Source organism: Scaptodrosophila lebanonensis, unplaced genomic scaffold (assembly GCF_003285725.1).
Source record: "Scaptodrosophila lebanonensis strain 11010-0011.00,11010-0021.00 unplaced genomic scaffold, SlebRS2 tig00000024-arrow-pilon, whole genome shotgun sequence".
Lineage (NCBI taxonomy): Eukaryota > Metazoa > Arthropoda > Insecta > Diptera > Drosophilidae > Scaptodrosophila > Scaptodrosophila lebanonensis.
In genome coordinates this window covers 14040159-14065387 of record NW_022060538.1, presented here as the reverse complement: position 1 = coordinate 14065387, position 25229 = coordinate 14040159, and the positions used below count along the sequence as shown (strand labels likewise).

General features: G+C 41.9%; 2 protein-coding genes across 2 annotated transcripts in view; one reads left to right on the top strand and one right to left on the bottom strand.

Moving 5' to 3' along the window:
* The window catches only part of LOC115620544 (nephrin), a 100972-nt gene extending 96608 nt beyond the window's left edge, over positions 1–4364 (top strand). Inside the window, exon 17 of the mRNA XM_030513827.1 lies at positions 4134–4364. Coding sequence (XP_030369687.1) covers positions 4134–4210 — 77 coding nt within the window. The 3' untranslated portion in view covers positions 4211–4364. The remainder of the gene's footprint in view (positions 1–4133) is intronic.
* A 5399-nt stretch (positions 4365–9763) lies between these two features.
* Positions 9764–25229, bottom strand: part of LOC115620324 (ankycorbin) — a 29959-nt gene continuing 14493 nt past the window's right edge. Inside the window, exons 2-8 of the mRNA XM_030513518.1 lie at positions 23116–23392; positions 22746–23061; positions 20731–22553; positions 19623–20577; positions 12336–12615; positions 11430–11550; positions 9764–10134 (exon numbers count right to left, since the gene is read on the bottom strand). Of these exons, the coding sequence (XP_030369378.1) occupies positions 9764–10134; positions 11430–11550; positions 12336–12615; positions 19623–20577; positions 20731–22553; positions 22746–23061; positions 23116–23392 (4143 nt within the window). The remainder of the gene's footprint in view (positions 10135–11429; positions 11551–12335; positions 12616–19622; positions 20578–20730; positions 22554–22745; positions 23062–23115; positions 23393–25229) is intronic.

The following is a 25229-nucleotide window of genomic DNA, read 5'->3' as shown; positions in this document are numbered from 1 at the left end:
AATGACGATGGTGGCGCTGGCAAATCAAATGTAATTTTAGAGAAATCAAAATGTGAGTCGGACAACCAAAGCGTTGGCTGCAGCCGACCTGACAACAGCAAAAAGAGGCAACATGACAATGCCGTATGCTAAATATATAAAAAGGGATAAATGCTGCATGTACCGGCAGTGCAAGGGACTTTTCACAAACGACACAAAGCCGAATGGGGTCGGTCTTACAGGGTGTGAGTGTGTGTAGCAGTAGGTTTTTCCAAATGTTGTTTTGTCTCCGCTTTCCGCTATCTCTCTCTATGTCACTCTCTCTCTCTCTCTATGTCACTCTCTCTCTCTCTCTCTCTCTCTCTTTCTCTCTTGCTCATTGTGTGTGAATGTTGCAAAGCCTTTTGGACATTTTGCATAAATTTTGCAGCGAAATACTCACAAACAACAAACAAACATAGCACAGTTATATGCAAATATGTATGCATACAGTCACATACAACACCCACACGCACAAACACACACACACGCACACACACACACACACACTTAAATGCAACTACAAATTTGCCAAATATGCTGCGACTCCGCACTTCTCTCTTCGCTCTGTTTGTTTTGCAAGCTCCTGCAGACTTTGTTTTAACTTTGAATTGCATAAATTTTAATTATTTCGAAAGCACTAAATTAAAATACAAAAATAACCAAAAACTCATATACATATGTGCACACATACGCAGCCTCGAACACTCGACCCCCGCACATGCCAACATGTCGTCAAATGTAAACATTATTTAATGTTTTTGGGCAGATGTGTCGTATACGTGATATTATTTCAAATGTCAAACGCCCCGATCCGTGTGTGTTTTTCTCTACTTCTACATCAAGCAATGTTCCTACGCCCCTCTTTTAATTTACTGTTTAGCGCACATCGCATTACGCTCAAAAGTCAGCAAATAAGTTAAATTTGATTTTGTCAACGATTTAATTTTTGCTCGCCCTTAAATTGTCTGACATTTTTAATTTATGTACCGAGGGGTCCTTCACAACATGACTTCTTCTTTAGGGGACTGTGGGTGCTCATATTTAGGCACTCATTTTCTCCACTTAAGCTCATGTACTATATATGTTCGTGCATGGCCCAAAAAGCTCCTCGTCTTGCTTACAAGACACTAACAAGTGCCAAAGTCACACTGAAGTGTGCCTCGGCGAGCAAAGAAATTGCAGCTGTTGCGCCAACGAGTGCCGACAAGACAGACGACGAAAACTTTAGAAATTCTAGGAGCTTTGACATTTTAAGGGAATAGCTAAAAAAAAGTAGCTACCTGCCTATCTGAGTCATTCAGATATCAGATGTTATTTGCTTACCATATTTATGGTATATATGTATATCGATTTATTTCGATAGAATACTTCTGAAAATCAAGATTTTCAATGGCATTGTCTTATGTAGGCTACTACATAAGTAGATAAGGAATATCTCATTTTCAAAAATGGTTTAATTGGTCTGCGGTTTATACAAACTTTTATTAGATTTGTAGCGTCTTGAAACGCTATAGTCGAGTGACGTTTGCATTTGGGCTCGTACGAATATCTTTAACCCATTGCTTATTATCTTAAAACTTTCTGATTTAACGAGTTGGCATAAGTTTTACTTTGTCTCAATGTTGCTTTAATTCCCTTGTATATGCCATTTTTCCTTTATATTAATATAGGACGAAATAAACTTGTTCTTTTTGTTAACGTTCATAATCAAGCAATGCCTTTCATTCATTCGTAATCTGGCGTGTATATTTGTAACTGTCTCATGATAGTCATATTTTAAGAGAAGTCAGGTTACTCATTCGAGCTGGTTTTACGCAGAAATAACTTGCCATAAAGGAATTTTTGTACTTGTTAAAGGTATTGCCCGTGACTACACTATTCGAAGTTGTATGGAAAGTGCGCCTCTATTTCTATGTTAAGAGTTTTAAAGCTAAAGTTTAAATAAAATCTTCCGGTAGTTACTCTGAAGTCGGCATTTCACATTTTACGCTTAAATGTAGCCCACTTGAAAAATAAAATGCAGAGTCTACATTAATGCGCTGTCTCAAGATATACTCTACAAGTGAGCCACTATACGGGCACGTCTACACTGGCATACTACTCGTATGCATGTATGCATGAGCTGAGAAGCCGGAGATTTCTCCAGTAGCTGGCGCAGTCATTAGCCAACGTTTTTAATTGCATATACCCACGACTTGTGCCACGCCTCTCGCGCCCCTCGCGCCCACTGCATGCAAATCGACTTAAGGTGGCGCTGCTGTTCTGCCGCCTAGCTGGCAGGCAGTTTAATGCGCGTCTTTTATTTTTTTGTGCGCCTGCCCTACGTTTGGGTTTTTATGCAGCCACAGTTGCTCGTGTATGTGTGCATATGTGCGTGTATGTGTGCGTGTGCTTTCATACTTTTTGTATTTTTTCATGCTGCCATTCATTTTGCTCGACTTTTTGTCTTATTGTTGTAGTTGTTTGCCACTATTGTCCGTCCGTCTGTCTATCTGTCTGCTTGCTTGCTTGCTTAGCTTTGTTTGCCTGCCCTCGCGCATCTTTGGCGCGTCAAGAAGACGACGACGAGAATGTTGATGGCTGTGCAACATTCTGTGTGGCATACAATGTACGAGTATGTGAGGCATGTGTGCCTGCGCACTTTAGTGGCACTCGTCTAATTAGACAAAGTTAAGACTGAGCAACAGCCGGCTCTGTCAACTCATCTTGCATGGCTCAAGTCGGCGGCATATTAAATAAAGTCATTTATTGTGGCACGCACACAGAATTCTGCTGTCTTTAAAAAGAGCGCCCTTTAATGCTGCATGGCAGCTTAATAGGCGCAGTTACTTTGATGTCTGCCACTCGTTTGGGCGTCCAGGCCACAAAAAATGCCGCACAATTTATTTTGGCAACATTGTTGGTGCGGTCTATGCTGCGTCAAGGAATTCATCCAAGCAGACACACGCACACTCTTCAATGTCTATTGCGAAGGCGCTTCATTCATCTGTCTTGGCACTTCCGCAGCCCTAGCCACGCCCCCTCAACGCATCAACGCGTGCGCGCCAAGGCTGGCTACATTTTTCTGACGTTTGACATTTTTTAATGCTAGCAGACACGGCGTGAATGTAAAAGTAGAAGTGAAAAGAACCAGACTCATACACACACATAAATATAGGGAAAGATAGACAAAGAGAGAGAAAGAGAAAGGGAGAGAGAGAGAGAGAGAGAAAAGGAGACTTACATACTGACGCCATTTCCTTGGCGTTTTAGTTTGTGTCTTTACGACTCAAAGACGCCACACAAATGTGACATAAAAGGCGATAATAATAAAATATTACAGAGGGTGTTTGCTTCGGTGTGGGGGGGGGGGGGGGGAGTGGGGACTCTGCAAAATAACAAACTGCAAAACCGTAAACAACCAGCATGCGGCCTCAAACGCTAGATGGCGCTTAAGTTTCACTTCACAGCCGAAAATGAAATGAAATACGAGTAATATACGGCCACGCCCACACATTAAAGTCGCACACAATGAAACGAAATGCTGACATAAATGCGACTGAGCTGTGCGATAAAAATTAAGAAATTGTTGAATTATTTTATGTGAGAGTTAGATGTGTGGTGGAATGAATTTGCAGTGAACAAATATTTATATGTTATTATTGTTGTTGTTGTTGTTATTATTATTATTATTATTCGGTTTCCAGCTTTCTCTAGCATCTTATCAGCACACAAACACAATTTGTCACGCTTTTGATATTTGTATTTCCTTAATTTTTTATTTGCTGCCTAACATTATTTTTAGTTAACTGATATGGCGTTGTTTTGAAAATGCTGTAAATCTGATTGCTGTGTCTGTGTGCCTGTGTGTATTAATGTTTGCCTCTTGGCTAGCACAAACAAATTAAAAAACAAGCAATAACAGCAATAAAATATACAAAACTAATCGGTCAACACATGCCACTTTTCGTTTTCATATTTCTTCTAAACCAACATGAATATTCGCCAACCTACCAATACATATGCACACATATACACACACACCCAAAAATATACACATGCACTTCACCACACACACACCCTCCCCCTCTTGCGCATTGTTCTTGATTTTGTTTTATGCCAACCAACCAAAGTGTATATTGCAGACCCGGATCTGATATTGCCGCGCGGCGAATTGGAATTTACGACCCTGGATCCAGCGCTGAAGTAATTGTAAAAAGTAATATGTAATACATAGCATAATATACAATACATAACACACAATGGTGCAGCGTCCGGAAAGCTGGCGCCGAGTTATAACTCACAGGCATTTCATTTTACATAGCTGTAAATTTTTTAGCATAATTTTAAATGTTTATTTAAAAAAAAAAAAAGGGAAAAAATAAATAAAAAAGTGACTATTATTAAGCATGTATTAGCTACAGCGACAAATATTACATTGTATGTAATTATTAAGCGTCATCGTGTTAGCTTTCATTGTGCGAAATCAAAAGTATGTGAAAAGACCGATCGCCATTCAGTTGCGCTGATAAGTATGCAACATTTCTTGGCGGCCCTATCGACTGCTTTATAAATACGCTACAAACTTGTAACTGAAATCAAAACCACGAGCACACACAACAATTGTAAATAACATTATACACCATACATACATAATATACATATATACATTTTACGGCGAACACATTTAAATCAAACTGTTACACAAACTACCGCATCTTTTGTACATAGATGTCCAACTCTACGTAAAAACGGGCAAACATTAATCAAACTGCATTTAAATATATGATATGAAATATTTAATATTGTTGGCGGAACTGATAAAGTCAAAGCCGTTTTTGAAGTGGCTAGGACTTATGAAAAGTCCCGTGTATTAATAGTGTAATTAGACTCATAGAGCACAGAAAGCGATCAAATGTAAAACGAAGAGAGGAAACCAGAAATCAAAAGTCATCAGAACATAAAAATTAGGATAAAATATACATTGAATAGCAAGAATGTGGCATTAAGTAGCATAAAAAAGAGCAATAATTTGGTAAATCGAATACGATCAGTTGCAAGTATATAAGGTATGATGAAAAAGCCTAAACCATGGTCTTGTTATTATTTGTAAGATCACTTTCTTGAGAGAATTTCTTCTAAGACACTCTCTTAATTACTTAACAATTTTCTTAAAAATTGCACTTTGAACGCGAATATAGCAATTGGAATTCCAAGAGCTTTGGAACGAAAGATCAGTTTTTTAGTAAGATTTTTGTAATTCTCGCGTCAATAGTTATTGATGCATCGATGCGTTCATCTACCGACATTGCAACTGCTCAGATTCGTTTCTACCAGGAGTTGCCTAGATGTATGTATGTATTTTTAAAACTCATTGAATGCCGTTTAGGAATTTATGTCAGCAAAAGGAGCTATAACCCATTTAACTGGTTCAGCAGCAGATTCAAGATTTTTCCCAGTTCTCAATTTTCAATTATGCCATTTTAAATGTTTACAATACACTGCCAAGCCAAAATGAATTGCTGCATAATCAGCTGGTATTTGGCCAAAACGTCGGATTACGAGTGGGCGTGCTATACATAAGCTGCTGCTATAACTATTTATACCAATTCATGAATATTATATTACCATAACAAAGCAGCCATAGCAGTCACATGCCGAACTGACGAAAAAAGGCAAAGAGAACAGAGGTTCGAGTGCATAATGAATAAACGTTAAATAAATTACAAAGTCGAAAGGCCAAAGCCACCAACAGCAGTACTAACGACTAACTACATGCAATACAACAGCAAATAACAAAGACAAAGAAGTAAGACAACAACAACTACAACAACTACAACAACAACAACAACAACCATAACAATAAAACCAAATTCATTGTAAATGTTATAAATAACTAAAGTAACCGAGCAAAAATACATAATAATAATATGGCATACCCAATACGAATACACTCAAATAAGTCTCAAGTAATTCGAATTCTTTTTTCAAATACGAGTATACAAAAACAAAACGACAGTTTAGCAAAATATACAACGCGAACAACACAACGGAGGAAATGGAAAGTAGGAACGGAAAAAATAATGCCTATATAAATAAAGTAAATGGAAATTGGGAGAGGTTGAGTGAGCATCTCCCTCTTTCACTTTCTGTCACTCTCACTCACTTTGTCTGACCTAAGAAATACAAAAGTAAAAACAAAAAACCAAATCAAATTGCAAAAACAAACTGATTGTTTTTAAGTGAGGTTAAGCTAACGAATAAAAATAATAATACTTATATAATGAAATTAATTTAAACTACACAGTAAAACATTTAAATTGTATTACAATTAAGTCGCAACTACTGAGTGTGTTAAAAGTAATGAATGAATACTGAATAAATAAACTAAATTAAAACAAAATCTAGTTTTTACAAACTTTTTATTTTTCAACAAATAAATTAAAATGAAATTTATTTACAATTTCTAGGACAGTTGACACCCTATAGAAAATGCGCTTATAATGGAGGTTTTTGAAGCTTCAGTTTGAAATTGTCGTTCATAATATGATTTTAATATTTAATTAGTGCATTAAATGTAAAAAATAATTGAAAACTTCATAGGGACTGGAAATAATTGCTATTCTTTATGTTCTTGACATTTTGTCTTTACTTCAAAAAGCTATTCTTCATATTAGATGGAAATATGTCTCTACAGGCTTGAATAGTTTACAGGTATTTTGTTCGAAGGTTCATTTTCATGGAAATATATCGATTATAATCATTAATATTTGCGAGGCACGACTAAATGATGGCTTTAAATCTGTAAAGTGTGCGCCAGCAACTTTGACTCGAGGCTAAGTGTTATTAATCAAAAACAAATTTTGTTGGAGTTTGCAGACAAATTGCCGATGCTGACGTCGTCGCTGCATTGGCTGCGACAGCAGTCTGAAAATGTAGGACTGATTGCCACTTGAGGCGGGTAATCGAAACATTGGAAAGGCGGCCACAGCTTCCACTCAAGCAGGCAGGCAGACAAACAACACAGCCCCTTATAAACCGTAGCAAGCCCCATCGCAGCCAAGACAAGCCAGCCTTCATTAATTTGAACAAAAGGCAGGCGTCAAATCAGCCAGCAACTTGGGCGTTCGAGCCCTTGAGCAGAACACGTTCATACGCCCGCCGCTAAAATTGAGGCTGCTCTTCAGTTGGTGGGTACTGAAGGCCACTGGCTGTGCGGAACTTTGGCTGGTCTGGGGCTGCATTAGAGATTAAAACACTTAAGCGAAAATTACTTGCGCCGATAATATGTTTGGGGGGCAGAAACTGTGCAGAAAACTTTGCAATGGAGGCTCCTGCACATTTTCTTCACTAAAACTTCTCCCCAGCTCTGTCTCCGTCTTATTATTTCCAGCTTGTGCGTACGGATTTCTTTCCTTTTTCGCTTTGAACTTACCTTCGTTCATCGTCTAATTTGTAGTTGCTCCATTGTTGTTGTTGTCAATTTTTATAGCATTTTCATTTGGCTGGGAGCTGCGAGCAAAGCCAATGCAAGTAGCACACAAAAGCTTGCAACAACAACAAAAAGACAAGCACCAATAACAACAGAATGTAATATGTATAAGCGACTTTTGCGGTTTTCTTCGCAATTGCAAAAAGTTCATTTTAGTTTTCTCCATTTTTATTTTATTTTGTTTTTTTCTTGCTGTCTTCAATTTTGCTGGCTGCCTTTGTTAACTGAGCGCACGTAGCTGTTTCAGCAAAGCAGAGCTAAAAAGTAAAGCCACATAAATCCACAGATTTGCACTTAAGTGCGTAAATCGAAATGGCGTCTGGGGTGCAAGTTCTGAGTCAGTCAGTCAGTCAGTCAGTCAGTTGGTCTGGTCTGTTGGTCAGCAGCCATTTTGGAGCAGTCGTTTGGCAGAGCGTTTGGCGTTCATAATGTCCGGCGAGTGTCGTCAGAGCACTTTATGCCAGCCCTCTGTACTGGAATTCAATTAAAGCATGCCTGATTCTGGGCCAGCACATAAACATAACTAAGAGCGGTCATAACAGCAAATATTGAGTGCAGCAATTATTGCAATCGACCACTTGCCTTGGCATTAGCCCAACTCCCCATTCCGCTGTAGATGACAAGCGTTATCTCTGCCTCAGCTCCCGCTCAGCCGCTTGACAAAGACATGGCCTGACATTCATGGCAGCCATAACAATCACATCAATGCCGTGTGGACTCTGTGAACAGAGCATCGTGTGCTCAAATTTTACAAGCCACAACGTTGCCGGCACAGCGGCACGAATACCAAGCATGCTGTAAAAATATACATTTTATTTTTCGACTTTCTCCACTTTTTTTCTGGGCACGCCTGATGCTGTTATAATGATACGTATAGAGATGTCTGAATGCCAGCCTGCACGCCTTAGTGCGGCCTGCTATGGGAGCAATCAGTTCGCAAAGCTCCGATGGCGGGCTTGCAAATCTATGCCAAGGACAAATGTTTTGTTAACTGAAATGAAAAGCGAACCAAAAAGTTTGGCAGCATAGCGCACACACAACGAAACACAACTTCAAATTAGATATTTTCAACATTTATTTCGAGCAGCTGGCTTTTGTTGCATGCCGTGGCTGCATTTTAGATTTATAAACTATAGATGTACATAGCTAACTACACAATTTCATAAAATTTCTACACGATTATTATAACTCTTTAAATCGTTATGGCTGACCATCAAATGCGACCGATGAGCATATATTTGCTTTTTATGTTTTGTTAAAGCGTTTTTGTTGGTTTCCCTTTTGTTTATTATTTTTTGTTAATATTTGTTTGTTTTCCTTTTCATTTCTGCTTCTGGTGTGGTGTCTTACAATTGTAAAATCTGCTCATTTTTATGCGCAATGCAATTATTCTCCATTTACAATGCACTCAACGCGACGCGACGCGGCGCGGCGGCGCTGTCAGAAATAAAATGGCGCTATGGCGCTGGTGTGGCAGGGACGGCAGGATGACGGGGAGGTGGAGACAGGGAGCCTGAATGGAACGCAGACAAGTAAATAAAATTGTAAATGAAATACAGAAAATACAAAAATGTTGAAATGCCAAAGAAATGCACGGTACATATTTTACATTTATTCATTTCTCTGGCAGCGCGTTACGCTGCGCCTTCATTTCAAACTGAATGACGAGGGGCAGGGTGGCAGCGAGTGTGCGTGTCCTTATGCCTGTCGCCTAGCCTCTGGTAAGCCGAGCGTTAATAACAACGCTTATCTGTGGCATTAGCAGCGTGCACAACAGCAACGAGGATGATGAGGATGATGACGATGATGATGACGACAAAATATGATAATGAAAAACTGAAATAAAAGCGCAGCAGCAACGCCAACAGACAAACAACAAAACAACTGCTCGAGGCAAGAGGAGCTACATAATTTAACTCGCTCTTGGCGTTTTTTTTTTTTTTTTTGTTTCGGTTGGTGTTGTTGCTGTTGATATTACTGTTGTTGGCGTGACAGTTTCAACTGACAGGCGCTTCATGCAGCACAGCAGCATCATCCATTATCAGCAGTTGGCCATCTTAAAGTGCACAGAAAACAACAACAAAAAGCAACAAGAGAGAAACAAAGAGATAGAAGGGGAGGCCAAGCGAAAGCCGCATTGTTTTAATACAGTGCGTATGAGCAATGTGATTGTGTATGTGTGTGTGTGCCTGAGTGCAGCCAATGAATGGCTGTCAAACCACAAGCGACCCTCAACTTAACTCAACTAACCCGACTCGACCCACTCATTCATTAGTTACTCTCGGCCTTAGTGCCCTGTTGTTCTTGCGGTTGGTGTTGTTGCTTATGCGCCTCACATGCACTGCCAGCCGCCGAGGATTCCTTAACCGTAAATGTCACATAGTAACGTTTATTGCTGTCCAACTTTTCCGCTGGCAGTGAAATTAGTTGTTTACTCTTGCCATGCGACAGCTCGAGGGCAACTTTGTGGTTGCAGCCACCACTGCGTGCACCGCCGACCTTGCCGCTGGTCGCACGTGCCTGTCCCGCACCGCCACTCCCACTGGTAAGAATTTTTGGCAGATAGAAACTGCTCACACTGCCGCTTTTCTTGTAGGGTCCGAAGCCAAATTTCGGCATCGTGTGGTGATTCATCATGGGAACTGCAAAAAGAGGTGAGAAAATTAAATGGGAGGAGAATCTTGGTCTCTCAATTGTACACCTCGAGAAAAAATTAAAGTCAAACACACCTGGAGATAGAGTAGTACTTATTATAGGCAGAAATGGATTGTAAGACTACTCCGGATGCAAGCACAAATTAATACAGTTTTCTGAGTCAAAGAGTATTCTTTAAGCGTAGACTGGGACCAAAAGGACTACAACAAGCTGGATATCAAATGTATAAGCTATCCCTGTTGGCTTGCAAGTTTCGGGTAGCACGATATTTTTCGATGAGTGTACTTGTATTGCAGTAGATTAATGACAACTTGCTGTCCCTGTAATTAACTGACGACACTTCCTGCAGCAGCTGACACACGCATCACAAGCGTAGCGCTTAGCCACTCAAATGAATTGCAGCTGTCGTTCTCGTGGGTTGCGTTACATTTCGGATCACGCACTCACGGGAGACATTCATTAGTTTGTCGTCACGCATATGGCATGGATAGGGGACGGGGCGACGACACTTTGTGAAATTGTAAAATTGCAATGATGTTGAAAAACTAATAAGAAAATGGCTTTGGTAAGAGCTATCGTCATGGCTTTATTTCTTGTTGCATGCTGTCCACTCAAAACCCATTTGGCAGGATTAAGCGTATTTTCAAGCAGGATTAGCGTTGACTTTGTTGCCATCCGCCAGCCGCGTGCTTCGAGCCTTGTGCTCCTTGTTGGGCACAATATTAAGTAAGCATAAACAAGAAAGGCAACAAGCTAGCAAGAGGCAGACGAGGCGTGGCTGAGGGCTGAGGGGCTGACGGGCGGAAAGTGGAAATGGAACAGGGGCAGCACAAATGAATGCGTTTTTAATTTGGCATAAGCTGGAGCCGCGGCTCTTTTGACCGAAGGCTGCCGTCCGGGCGTAGGACAAGTGCGAAAAAGGGCTATAGAAAAATGTAATAAAAGTTGAAAGGCTGGCGGTGAAATAAAGAGAGCAAGAAAATATTTTTAATTCGCTTGGCGCTGAATAAACTCGTCGTAATTAGGATTTATTTTTATGCTGTCGGCGGATTTGGAGCCCACGCGCCATATAGCTTAGGCCATCTTCAAAAGCGCCAGCAAGCAGGATGAGGGCGGGAGCCGTCTAGTTGACCCAGTGCGGCCCCAAAAGGCAACAGAGAAAGTGTTTCAACTTGTGACGAAGCGATTTGAATGCTTGCCACCACTTTTCACGCCATTCTCCGCTTCCCGCTCTATGAGCACGCCTTAAAGGCACGGCGATTAAACTCAACTATGAACTTACTGTAGGCGGCACAAGGAATTCCCGTGTAGGCATGTGCGGCATGTAGGCAGCGATGCGTCTTCGTCGTGCACTGCAGCGCCTTCTCATAGGCATTGTAATCGGGGCTCAGTCGTCGCTCCGCCTGTAAGTATGCAAATGGGTGAGTACATCTGTGTTTATGTGTGCGTGTGCGTGTGTATGTGTGTGTGTTTTGTGTGCTGGTAAGGCAAACAAATGTGGACTTAGTTCAAGAGGAAAGGCTTGGGGTTGAGTAGTGCTTATAGAAATGGATGCAACAACAAAGGCTCCGCTTCCACGACTATTAGAGGCGCTTTAATAAGCAGCGGCTTTTTGAACCTTTGTTCAGGCAACCAATTGGAACGAGTTTCACATTTCTTACGATTTACCCATTCAACAATATTCCTCTTAAATGCCTGCTATTTTAAATCTTTAAAAAAGATGTAATTAGTTTAAGCTTGACATTGATTATTTTAAGAAAAAATAAAGGCTTGTTTTAATCTCTTGTAATTAGTTTATACTTGACATTGATTATTATAAGAAACTATAAAGACTTGTCTTAATTTCTCAATTCTTACGATTTACCCATTCAACAATTATGTAATTAGTTTATACTTGACATTTATTATTATAAGAAACTATAAAGACTTGTCTTACTCTTTTAACTAATTAATTAATTTTTACTTGTTAGCCTCATAAAGGTAGCATGCTTGAATCATCCTTTCGTCCTTAGCATAATCTCTCTAATCAAAAAGCATAACCTAAAAGGCCGCTCTTTTCATTTAAACTATCTGTGGTTTCTGCTAAAAACACATTTTTAATCTAAATAATACAATAGCAAGAGTTAATATATTTTACCTATTTCCATATATGCACTAAGACCCCAATTCGCTTAAAGCTTGGACTTACCTCCTCGTATACTTCATTGATGTTTTGGAAATTGTAGGTGCCCGGCTTCTGTAGGCCCTTTAGCGTCTCATACAGAAAGAGCTCGAAGTTCTTGAACGTATACTCGCTGAAGTTGTAGCGTCGCAACCGCGTTCCCGTCTCGCCCCCCAGGAGCACACAAGACTTGTGGTAGTCGTCCACTGCACGCTTCACCAGCACCGCCTCGTTCAGCTTATTGGAGCGAATTTGCAGCGACTTCAGTTCCAGCAAATGCTGGAAGATTTTGCGTTCCATATAATATCTGCAAAGATATGGGCAGCAGAGGACATGAATATTTCCCTTCAAAGGAGGGCCAAGTCTAATACACTAGGCAGTGTGCCAAACAAAAGGCAGCCAAGCGAAGTTCTCGCTGGCTGCCTTGGCAGTTGCACATGTTTGTGCTTCGGCTTACAGTTTTAGAAGCAACCTTAGGAGCAGTAGTCCTCGCTCTCCTCCAGCACCTACCGATGGTCGGCATAAGCCCCGTCACATTTCCACGCACACAGATGAAAATGTGATGTTCGCAAATATACGTAAATTGTCATTTTGATATTTCGCGGACAAACAAAAGCCCCGCCCGCTGTGTCTTCTGACAAGGCGCAGGATCTGCAACAATGTGGGCACCAAAGCTCACCCTCCCATTCGCTCTCGCCATCAGCGTCGTCAGCAGGCCAAACAAAGCGCACAATGGGAACGCAATAAAAGACATCATGTTATTAAAATTTAAAAATATTAAAGTGCGTGTCCGCAAAAAATTCTATTAAAAATTGAGGAAGAACAGAAGACGCGAGGTGGAAAATTAAAGACATCCCTGCCGTAAAATGTTATTAGATATTTCATTAAACATTAGTCCAAAATGAAAACAACGAGCTGCTGGTAAAACTTTAATGCTTTAAATCGCAGAGCCAAATTGAAATTTTACTCCTGCTGTTGCCGGGACCGACAAGTTTTACAAATCAACTGAGGCAGCCAACGAGGCAGCCCCTGCCGCGCCCTTTGCTGCTAAGCCAAATGAATCTGGCCAAAAACTGAGAAAATTTGTCGAGTGGTGCACTCGAGAAAAAATGCAGAGCAGTGCTCTCAAACTGTTTAGGCAATGAGCAACGGCAAAGGCGGAGGCAGTGGCTTTGGTAGAGCCTCTGAATGCAGTCAACGACTATGGCATTGAATTTAACGCTTGACACACGGGGCTTACTTCCACTGCAGTGATGTCAAAATGGGCTAGATTAAAATGACAAATAAGCTAAATTATGATGTGGTTAGTTTAAATTGCGGTTTAAGCGATCAAGAAAGTACATTACACACATGAGGAATTTATTCTTCATTTTATTAAAATACCCCTTGTGTTCACTATTTTTTGTACTTTTTGTCAGTTGTTAATCTTTAAAGTCACCCACTAAGATTATAAAGTGAAAAAAAGCAGTTCTGCTTTATGGACTTACAAGATAACCCTAACCAATTTTATTTATTAACAAATCTGTTCCGACCCATTTAATCTTGGTTAAAGTTGCAAAAATAAAATCAGTTGTGCTTAACAAGTAACCGGCTCCCCTAAGATTTTTGCACATATTATAAACTGCTATGTAAGAAATAGTAGATAGGTTCTATCCACACGGCTTTTTTTGAAGGCTTACTGAACTTGAACTGAAATCAAAAATAACTGTCTTACCAGAACTACTTCTAAGACACAATCTGTTCAAGTGTAATTTAGAAGGTTAAGGTTTCAAAATGGCTACAGATATTCCGCTTACTATTATGTATTTTGTATTATACTCGTACAAGTATATCCCTTCGTAGGTCTATGATGCATATATGCAACATACCGCTTAAACTTAGTTATTTTACAATAATGTAAAAATGAAACACATACTATATATACACAAAATCACAAATTATCAAAATATCAAAAAACACGTATAATCAGGCAAAATGTCATAGGGATATGTCGAAGATATATTGTTCTATTTGGTTATTAAAATAACACCAACTGAAATGTAGCTAATATCAACAATAAAAAAGTTTAATTAGGGAGATTATTTATTAGACTTATCTGAATATGTTAATTATATTCTGAGATAACTGATATAAATATTAATATTAAAATTAAAATTACCCATGTCAACCAACTAGTCCTAATCGCGGCGCGCACATGAATTTATGGTTAAAAATTTTAGTTTGGAAAAGAGAACGAACAGTAAAGTGAATTGGAGTCAGCAAACAAGCTTAGGAGGTGGAAAGTTGTTAGGTGAACAGGCCGAGCAGGAGCAACAAGCATTTGGACCCCGTCCGTCATACCATTCGTGCCGCTAGCACGAGTGGCACTGTAAAAGTAAAAACTGTGTAACAAATGGCAATAAAAGTAGCGTGAAAATCCGAAGATCCAAAGGCCGGCGATTTGCATGCCGCTGTGTTTTAATTTCGAGCAGCTGCAAAGACCACAAGCGCATTTGTTCAGCAATGGCGGACAGAGCCGGATACAGCAGCAACCTCGCGACTGTCAACAGACGCCGCCTCAGCTACTTGGGCAATCGGTCTTCCGCTTGTTTTGCTGTCGTCGTCGTCGTCCGTGCCCATGCCAGTGGCAGTGCCTGCGCCTGTGCTTCTGCCCTTCCCGTCCCGTCCTGTTGTTTGCCGCAGCGCTTTTCAATTTTACGCCTCGCTTTTGTCGCACTTCAGTCAGTCGCGCTTCAATTCCTTGCACGATTCTCCTTTTACAAAACTATTTGTGAGCCGCACTTTTTGCCGCTTCGCCCATTCCAACGTTTTGCGCATTTTGCTGCGGCTGTGCAAATACTTTTTGCAACACTGTCCTTGGCACATTTCGCCGCGTTGTTGTTTCTGTTGTTGCTGCCGCTTCTACTGGTGCTGGTGCTGGTGCTGGTGCTGCTGCTGCTGCTGATTTCCGTTTCCGTTTTACGTTCGCTTAGTACAACTTTCATTTCATTTTCTTGTCAGCGTTGATTTTTTGTGCTACATTTTTTAACATTTCGTTGCGTCGTCTCCTCTGCTCCACCGACCCCCCGCTGCATCCTGTTTGTGACACAAATGTGACAAGCAAAAAGTGTGCGCTGCGCCAAAGTGGATGAAGTGGAAATGCGGCCGCTGGGCCAACGGCGTAGGCGGCATCGTCGACGACGTCCACAGCGGCGCTCCTGACAACGACAGTGACAACGAAATGCAAAGAAATTAAGCGCTGCACAACTTGCGACAACAAATTTATGCCCGTCGGCAGTTCGTACTGCACAAATAATACAAAAGCAAAGAATTTATTTAAGCACGGGGGAACGACTCGCTCGACGTGGGGGCATGGGGAGCGGATAAGGCAGGTAAGCTGATGCGCTTTAAAATGGCCGCAAGTGAAATTTGCAAATGGATTCGCCGACTTGCTTTTGTGGTCGCCAATGATGCCGCTATCGAACGATTTTGAATAGTCTTCAACCGATTTTTCAGTTAGCCCACTCTCTTCTCTTTACATTTTATTTGTATCCCTTTGATTCATTTTTATTTCGAGCAAGTTTCGCACGCCAGCCCAAAAGTTTCAATAACAGCTTTTGAAGTTGAAGTATTCTAAGAGTTTTTCTGCTCATCAAACACTTTTCAAGGCATGGATTCGAGCATGAAAACAAAACGAACTATCGACAATGCTTAAAGTTAATTCAACTGGTAACCTCAAAAAAAGGCAGAAAAATGTGTTGTGAATAGATCATTTTAAAAAAAAAACGACTAAATAATTTCAGCTCTTTAATATAACTATTTTTTTTAGCAGCGTAAATTTCTCTTAAAATGGCAATTTGTAACTGAGAGTTTTTAAAAATCACAAATCTAGAAGAGAATGTATTTATATTGTAAGAAAATATGCTATTAAATTTTTACTACAACTAACAGTAGTTTTAAATCAGAATATAAGTATTCCCTTGAGACCAAGAAGATCATAAGTGGCTGTGCTATGCTGCTTCACCAAGAATGTAAAATGTCGAAAAGCAGCAAAGCCTAATCATGCAACATTTCACACTTTTAACTCATCTTCTTTAAGAATGGTGTCTCGAATTCGTTATACCGAACGAACAAGCTCCTGACTTTTATTGTGGAGGCAGTCCTATAAATCCCTAGCATTTCTCACCTCTAGCCTGCTATTGGTCAGTAACGGAATAGATGCCCCCATTTGTTTCTTTAATAGTATGTGTCTGTAGAAAATGGCAATGTTCTAGTTTTAAAGTTCACTTTCAACTGAAAGTTTCACAAATTTGTTTTTCTGTCAAGCATCATGTTCTATTGCAATTGGCCTATTGTTGCAAATCGATCGATTTACTAGACTTGCAGAGATCTTTTTGCAATTTAACCTCCTTTGTTATGCCCCTCAACTTTTCTGTGGAATACATAATTCATAAAAAAAAAATATCAAAGCATAGTTTTAAATGTATGTTCTATATCCTTAATATCATTCATTATCGGAATTAAACAAAGTAGTTAACACTTTCGAAGGAAAGAAATATAGTAAAAGCTATTTCACATCCGCTTAATATATAGTTAATCTAATGCTAGTGTAATTTATTGCCCCTCTGTTAAATAAATTCCCCTAATAGACTCACGCATAGCGATCGCCGGTAAATTATGTAACAGGCTGAGAAGTGCGTTATGGGAGAGAAAAAAGGCAAACTTGCTCCCAACGCTAAAACGAAATCCAAATATTTAACAATGTCAATTACGTGCGCACATTATAAATCCCAAATCTCACCTGTGCTGCCAAGGCACGCACACTTAAATACACACATACACTCACACCCGCAAACTGTGCCACATGTAGCGGCAGCTTCGCTCGGTGGCAAGTTATTTGTTTAATTTATGCGTCAGATAAAATTTTAATCTCTTCTGAGCCAAAACGAAAAACAAAATAAAGTTACCAACACACTGCACAAAGCGCAAAATATTGGGGAAAAAATAAATAAAAATAAAAAACAGGCGGTTGCTAAATAAAAATCTATATTTACACACACTTTTTTTATGGCGAGTGTGTATTCTACAGGGGGCTCTAGATTTGCTACTTCCTTTTTATTTCCTGCTTTACATATTCCTTGCTATTTTCCAGATTTTGATGCCGCTGTTACGAAATTGTGTGTATTTTTTAATAATTACATAATTGACTTGGCAGCTTGTTTAGAAAGACCTCCCATGTATTGCGTATACGACGTGTATTTGCTGTGGACAGAACTTTGCTTCCAACTTTTTTAAGAGCGCGCGCGTCCCTCTACAAAGCAGATGAGCTGGCAATGAATTTCTGGGAAAAAAAGTTTTCGTAGCACAAATATTTTCATTTCTCAAGTGGAAAAATTATTTATGAAAAGCCAACCAGGCAAACGAAGAGACAGACCGGACTGACAGATACACGGACGAATGGACAGTTGGTCGGATAATGGCTCAGTGCATGTAAATGTATTCATGACCAAAAGTGGAAGCATCGCCGACGTTTCGCTACAAGAGATTAACAAAATTAATAAATGTCAACTTGTGGGCCGGATTGCGCTTGTTGTTTAATTAAAATTTGTGCGCGTCTTATGCAAATAAATACAATTGAATTTCAGTTGAACTTTGAGCCGAAACTTAAGCCAAAAAGGCTCAATTTGCAAATGTAGAAATTGATTACGTGAATACATATAAATTAATTAAAATGTGTAATGTAATACCCAGGCAGGAATTGTGCTCCATTTCAACTGAAAAGCGGCAATCAAATACCATTTTGACAGGACCCGCAATAAAACACAATACCTCACCTTCAGTCCAATCCAGGAGGTAATGTTCCAATGTAGCGCATTAAAGTGAAAAAAAGAGCACTGAAAACAATCTCGCTTTGGCCTTGTTGCGTCTTAAAACGGTCTCAATTTATCCGGCACACTAATCTGCGCTAATTCCACTTACAATTAGCATTAGTGGAATGTAAACAGCCCATGCCGACGACGGGGATGATGACGACGTCATCATTGCCTTCAAACGAAGCTAATTTTCATATTTGGAGCAAGTTTACATAAACAAAATAGAGAAAGATGGGCCGCTAGGCATGGAAGGGGGAACGGGGCGGTGTAGTTAATTAAAATGCCGCAGCCGTGCAACTCTTTGCCGGAAATGAGCGCTTAAAACGGCTAATGACAAAACCAGTAAGCGCGCAACCAGCGCCCGTAAACTACAGATTTGTTTTCGTTCCGCTCCAGATCATTACAAGTCAGAGCAAGGTGGAGAGGCTACCTGACCTGTAGTCGCATCAATGGCAAAGACGACCCAGAGGCTGGCATAAATGATCGCATAGTTCATGCTCAAGTACATGAAAATGAACATTAATGCCGCGTTTATTGCCTTTAAACGCATTATAATAACCTTAAAGCTCACATTTTTATGGCGAACGGAAGCTGGTAAATTTATTTGCTTGCCACAACAACGACAACATCGCCTGCAACAATGGACCATCCGCATTTGGCCAGCGAGGCTACGTTAAAAAATGAAAAAATGTAGCCGAGGCTATTAAATCCGCGACTAAATTAACTTCGAGGCGGCTGCGCAGGGCAGGCTGTAAGACGCAAGTGGCCGACTTTGATTACATTAAACGGTAGGAGGGGCTGGGGCGGGGGCTGGAGGCAGTGCCAGTGTCAGTGTCAGTGGCTTCCCACGGTTCGCACGTGATATAATGCGACTGCCAGATGGATGCCAGGCGCGATGACTGGTCAGTGGGACAACATTCAAGTTGATTAAAATCAAGCATCAAGTAAATAAATCTGCCGCCCAAAAAAGCGTCCAGCACTCACTTAGCGTTTCTTACTTGCCACTCACACCTTGTGATTAATTTAAATGCATGCATTTAATATGAACTCTCGGCGCTAATCTTGAAAACTCGACCGGCCCCACATAAATTTCATCAAATCGTCATTTTGTTTGTGCAATAAAATATTGTCTCTTTCAATATATACATACGAACAGTCAGACGCAAATGTGTGGAATGACCAAGCAAATAGGAATTCGAAGACTCTAAGAAGAATCGTAGCATTCTTGCAGCTGACAGGACTAGCTATGGACATAAACTAGATCGCAGTGCGTACAGATCAATCCAATTATACTACAAATCTATATTCAATCAGATTTCAAACAGGTAGAATATTTGAGGTATTCATATTATTTATAGTTCTTATATTATTTTCTGCCAATAATCATCCGCGGATGTTTCGCGTTTTGCGAGTATGCTATTGATCCCCAAGATTTAAGAAGAATTAGAAGCAAATAACTTACCTTCGAATATTCCGCTGTATGGAACGCGTCACAGCGGCCATGTCGCAAGCTCCCTTGTCGCCGGGCTTGCGGTTCTCCAGACGGCTGCTGCAGGAGCGTCCATCTAGAGTGGCATAAATGGGTCGTCTCGGCATGGCCGTGTAGATGTTGCGTGGCGTCGGTATTTTGGTGCGCTCCGCACGTGGACTTGGCTCGAATCCCGAGTCGTGATCCTTGGCAGTGCTGGCCACTGTGTTGCTAATATTGGAATTTCGTGCATCCTGTGCATTTTTCCAATTGTTGCGCGTTTTTGTGCCGCTGCGCACGCGCTTTTTGAGTCTACGCTTGCGCCCATTGCCCAGCTCATGGAAACCAGCGACTGCATTGACATCGGGATCAACATTATCGTTGACATTGCTTACACCCTGACGATTACCGCTGCTTAGGAAACGACGTAATGCACTATCATGTTCCGGATCAATATTATCCACATCATCGTTATCATCATAGTCGTCTTCGTAGTGTTCGTAATCATAATCAGGCTTATTTGTGTCCGTTCCAGAGGGCAGCTTGGACGCTGTGGAGCCGTCCTGCACAATTTGAAAGACTTTGGATTGGCTACTGCTGTAGGCGACGTCTGGTGCGAGCTGTGATTCATTCAATTCACCCATGGAATCATCGCTCTTCAGCACTTGGAAGCTTGATTTTCGTTCGGGCTCATCGCCAGCAGAAGTGGCTGCGACAGCGGGGCCTAAAATTGGCTCATCATCAGCCGAATCGGATGGCAGCAGAGTGAATGAGCGCCTTGATTCCTGTTCACGTTGTGGTTGTTGTTGTTGCTGCTTCAGTGCGGTTGGCGGCTTCTGCTGCGCGGTTTTTGGCTCAGCTTGTGGTTTGGTTGGAGTTTCATTTTTGGGCTCAGTGGTCGATGCAGAGGGCTGCTCTCGTTTCTTGTCAGCAGAAGACCCTTCAACTGCTGCTCGGGATGGGGATGGAGATGGGGGTGCAGTTGACCGAGCTTCTGCTGCTGCTGCCTCTGCTGCTGCTGCCTCTGCTGCTGCTGCCTCTACTGTATGGGGTGTTGTTGCTATAGGTGGCTGCGGTTTCGAAGTGGCTGTATTTTCTTCACCAGCAATAGGGTCGGCTTTTGACTTCTGCACTGTTGGAGCTATAGCTACAACGGGTTCTTTTGTTTCTACTTTCTCCACCTCAGATGGCTCAACATTTTGCTGGGTATTCACATCTTCTTGCTCCACATTTTCCCGCTTTGTGTCGCCAGCCTCCTCTGTTGAGCTCTTTGACTCACTACTGAGAGCCGTCGCTGCTATTTTTATGACCCGCTCAACTTCCTTGGACAGCTCTTTGGTTTCTTCTTCGCTAAGCTCCAGCTTGGTATCAGCACTACTTGCATCTTTTTCAGCTCCTGCAGTTGCGACCGCTGCAGAAGCATCTTCGGATGACTTGGAGGTCAACTGCTCAGCATCATGATGAACATCAACTTGTGTGACAACAGACTTGACTGTTTCGTGCTCCTCATCCGTAAGCTCGACGGCATGGTTTTCGATATTTTGCACGTTATCCAGCTCTAGCTGTTCAATTGCCTTTTTACTTTTGGCGCTTTCTGATGGAGACTTAATAAATGTTCCCTCCTTATTAGTGGACACAGGTGGCGGCAAGTTGTCCTTGGTGGCGGATGGAGGGCGGCTCTGGGAAGTTTTAGTGCCCAAACTTTCACGTTCGGGCTCAATGGGTACTTCGTGTTCCTTGCCCGGTGATAAATTGACCTTAGCTTTGGGTCCATTATCAAAATGTTCTTCATCGCTCTCGGACATATCCTTGGAACGTCGCATGGAAGTGCAACGTTTTCTATGGACTACACGCTGCTTTTGGCGCTTATGATAGCAACAATTCTCACAGGAATCCTCTGTCCCGTCGTCCGCATCATCATCCCACTCACTGGAGCTTTCGTAGCGCTCGCGGGACTTTCGTCGTCTCAACTCAATATTGCTCTTGGAGCGGCAAATCTCACTGCAATATTCCCGGCGACAGGCGTGCTTCTTCTTCGACTCCCCGCAGCTGCTCGTGCGTCGGCGTAGCTGTCGTCGCTTGTGTTTGCGGCAGGTATGCTCAATGCGGTGCTCCCTGCGATAGGTTTGCTCCGTGCAGCTGCATTGCCCATCTGCGCCATTATCGCCCCCATCTGAGTCAGAGCGCTTTAGATACACCACATACTTCTTAGAATTGCGCAGGTCGTGCAGTTCTTCCTTCTCTACGTACTTCAGAGGACGCACCATGTCCGCGGTCGCTTCATGAAAAGGATTACCACGACGCGCCGCCATACGCAACTTACTGGCCGGCAGTCCCTCCTGCGATTGCAGAAACTTTGCCGTGGAGCGATGACCACGCTGCAGCGCACAGTCGAGAGGGGTCAAAACCATACCCTTAGAGTTCCGATAGATGGCATTTACGTCACCGCCGTGGTCCAACAGCAGCTTACACATATCCGTATAATCGTACGCCGCCGCAATGTGGAGCAGGGTACGACCATCGTTGCTTGTTGTGTTAACCTGATTGGGTCTCTGATCAAGCAGCCAAGCAACCAACTCGCGTCTTCCTGATCCTGCAGCCTCATGTAAGGGCAAATCTCCCTTGGCATTACGCAGCCAAAGATTGGCACCACGCTCTTTGAGCAGCTTCAGCGTCTCGAACTGCCCCTTGGAACAGCCACAATGGGCGGGTGTGCGACCCTTACGGTCCTGCCTATTTGGATCCGCCTCTAAGTCAAGCAGACGCGCCGTGGCATCCGCATGACCCAAGGTCACCGCATAATGCAGCGCCGTGCAGCCGTTGGAGTCGATGAGGTCGGTGGGCGCGCCGCAAAGACCAATTAACGTGTCGATGCATTCGGTGTGACCACGCGAGGCAGCACAGTGAATAGCTGTGAGGCCGTCCCTGGGGAAAAATCAAATTGCGTTATTTCTAATAGACAAATAAATATTATCTTCAAGTTAGCGATAGTCATGGATTGCATTAGTTAACGAAATATGTATAACATAAGATACTTATTAAGAGATAATAGTATTCAGTATTAAAATTAAGCATCCTATAGCATCCACGTCTATTCATAATATTACCGACACCTACTTATCTGCACTTTCAACGCGTGCACCCGCCTTGACAAGCGCTATGACTGCCTTGGCAGAGCCCGCGGAAGCGGCCCACAGAAGCGGCTGCCTTCCATCTTTATCCTGCACATCGACGCTGCTCTGTGGATGCCCCAACAGTATACCCAGTATCTCCAGCGACAGCTTATGTGAGTTGGATTTTCCCAGTTTGTTCTCGTAGCTGGCGCCGCACATCTGCGCCGCATAGTGCAACGGTGTGCCTCCATTGATATCGGGCTTGGCCACACAGGCTCCTGCAGCCAGAACAGCGCGTAGAGCCTCCACCTCACCACAAACTAAGGGTAACATCAATTAGTTTCGAAGAAGAAATAACTATATTGACTGCTCACCAGTTGCCCAGTGCACCACCGAATGACCCTCATTGTCCACCGCATTCACATCAGCTTTGTTCGCTAGCAGCAAGTTGACCATGGCCAAATTGCCCTGAATAACAGCTAAGTGAAGCGGCGTGAAGCCATCCTCGTCGGCAGACTCCAGCAACTCTGGAGCTGCAATGGCAATGCTGGCGGCCGCCACGAGGTCTGCACGCGTCTGCGACGCGTCCTGTGCGGCACAGTAATGCAACGCGTTCTTGTTGCTACGGTCGCGTTGCCGCAGCAGTTGGGGCTGTAAATAAAGAAGAAACAAAGGGGAAGTTTGTTAGTAAAGTAAGTAAATACTATATACAGTTTATTATTAATGCGGACTTTACGCTTATTAATTGCAGAGAAACGCCACTCCTTAACCAACTAAAATTTTATCGAATTTCAAATAACTATTCAAATATTTAAATATCAAGGAATGTGTAATGAAATGCTCATCTCAACTTAATTAAATTGCGTTGAAATTTTAATTACATATCAATTTACTCGTAGAGTTTACTTCTTCTTCTGTACTAGTAAGTATGTATATATTTCATTGAATTATATTTCTTATGTACATTTTCGGGATTAATTAAAAATAAAATACGTTTAAAGGGTTTCTTTTTCACGAACTTTCTGCAATACATAATAATAGCAACAACAAAAAATGCAAACAAACATTTACACTGCCCGTGGCCGTAAGCAGCGCATTTAATACACTAATTAAAATGTCATTTGCATGAAATACTCGGGCTGACCCCTCCTCAACCCCAATTGTTTATGTTTAATAAATTGTGTAATTAATACGCTTATCAGCTAACGGTGCCGAACCAGGCGGTTGGAAATGAAATGTTCGCACTCTGCGGCATACTTACAAATCTTTAATTGCAACAAAATATTAATATGTGGATATTTATTTCAGTGTGCCGTTGATGCGCGCTTCATCTAGTTGTTGCTGTTGTTGTTGCTTTTGTTGTTGCTTTTGTTGTTATTATGACTGCTATTGTTGTGCAACCCACAAGGAGTGCGTAATTGTTTTCCAAATAAAAATAAACCGGTCAGCTGTGCGCGCAAAATGCAATTAATTGTTAAGCATATTTTTGCGTTAATAACGTGTAAATTATTACTGAAATAAATTAATTCCGAGCTCGCACACTTCAAGCGCTTATTGTTGAGCCGACAGGCGTAGTCCTTACTAGTTGCTAGAGCAACCCAACAACAGCAACAGCAACGGGAACGGAAACCGAAACAGAAACAGAAACAAAAACGGGAACAGTAACGGGAAAATCGCGCATTTTATTTGTTTACATTCCTTGCTGGCGTTGTAAACAAACTTTCTGGCTGGTGGTGACTGGAAAGTGCAAGTGTTGAGCCACATGTTCGGAACAGCAGTTCCCCCTGTTGCCATGGCAACCGTGTGGTGAATTGGCCACACTGTGTTGAGCTAGTGGCTTGGAAGCCAATGAGCCATATGGCCGCTTACCAGATTTGTGTTGGCATTTTTGGCGCGCAAAATGACGTCAAACTCGATCGGGCAGGCGAACATTGCCGTCGTCTCTATGCGGCGTGTCAAAACATGTCAAGTGCACAAAAAATACTGTCGCCGCTTCCGAAATGTATGCTAAAACTTTGGCCCATGCCTCGATTTTCGCATTGCGCCAACTGAGACGTCGACGATGACGCTGACGCCGACGCCGGCGCCAACGAAAATCGCGCGCAAATGGCCACTAAAAGTGAAAACGCAAGCAATTTGTTTTCCATGCGGCAAAGGCGGCAATTGACAAGCGAATTTTTCACATGAATAATGGGCGGGAGCCACCAGCCATTGATTTGTATGTAGAAAGTTGGCTTGCGGTATTTGGTATGCTTTTCATGTGGTCTGTATGTCACACAGAGCCACACACTTTATTTCAATTCTGACTGGAATTGCAAGTAAATTTCGTGCCGCATTTTGTGTTTGTTTATCTTGTCAGTGCCATGCCAAGCCCGAATACCACAATGATTGAATGTGTTGCTTTTCTAACCAAAATTCAATTTTTACAAACATTTTAAGCACTTTCCCTACTTTCATCGCGTGACTTTCCCTAAAGCTGTCATTGCAT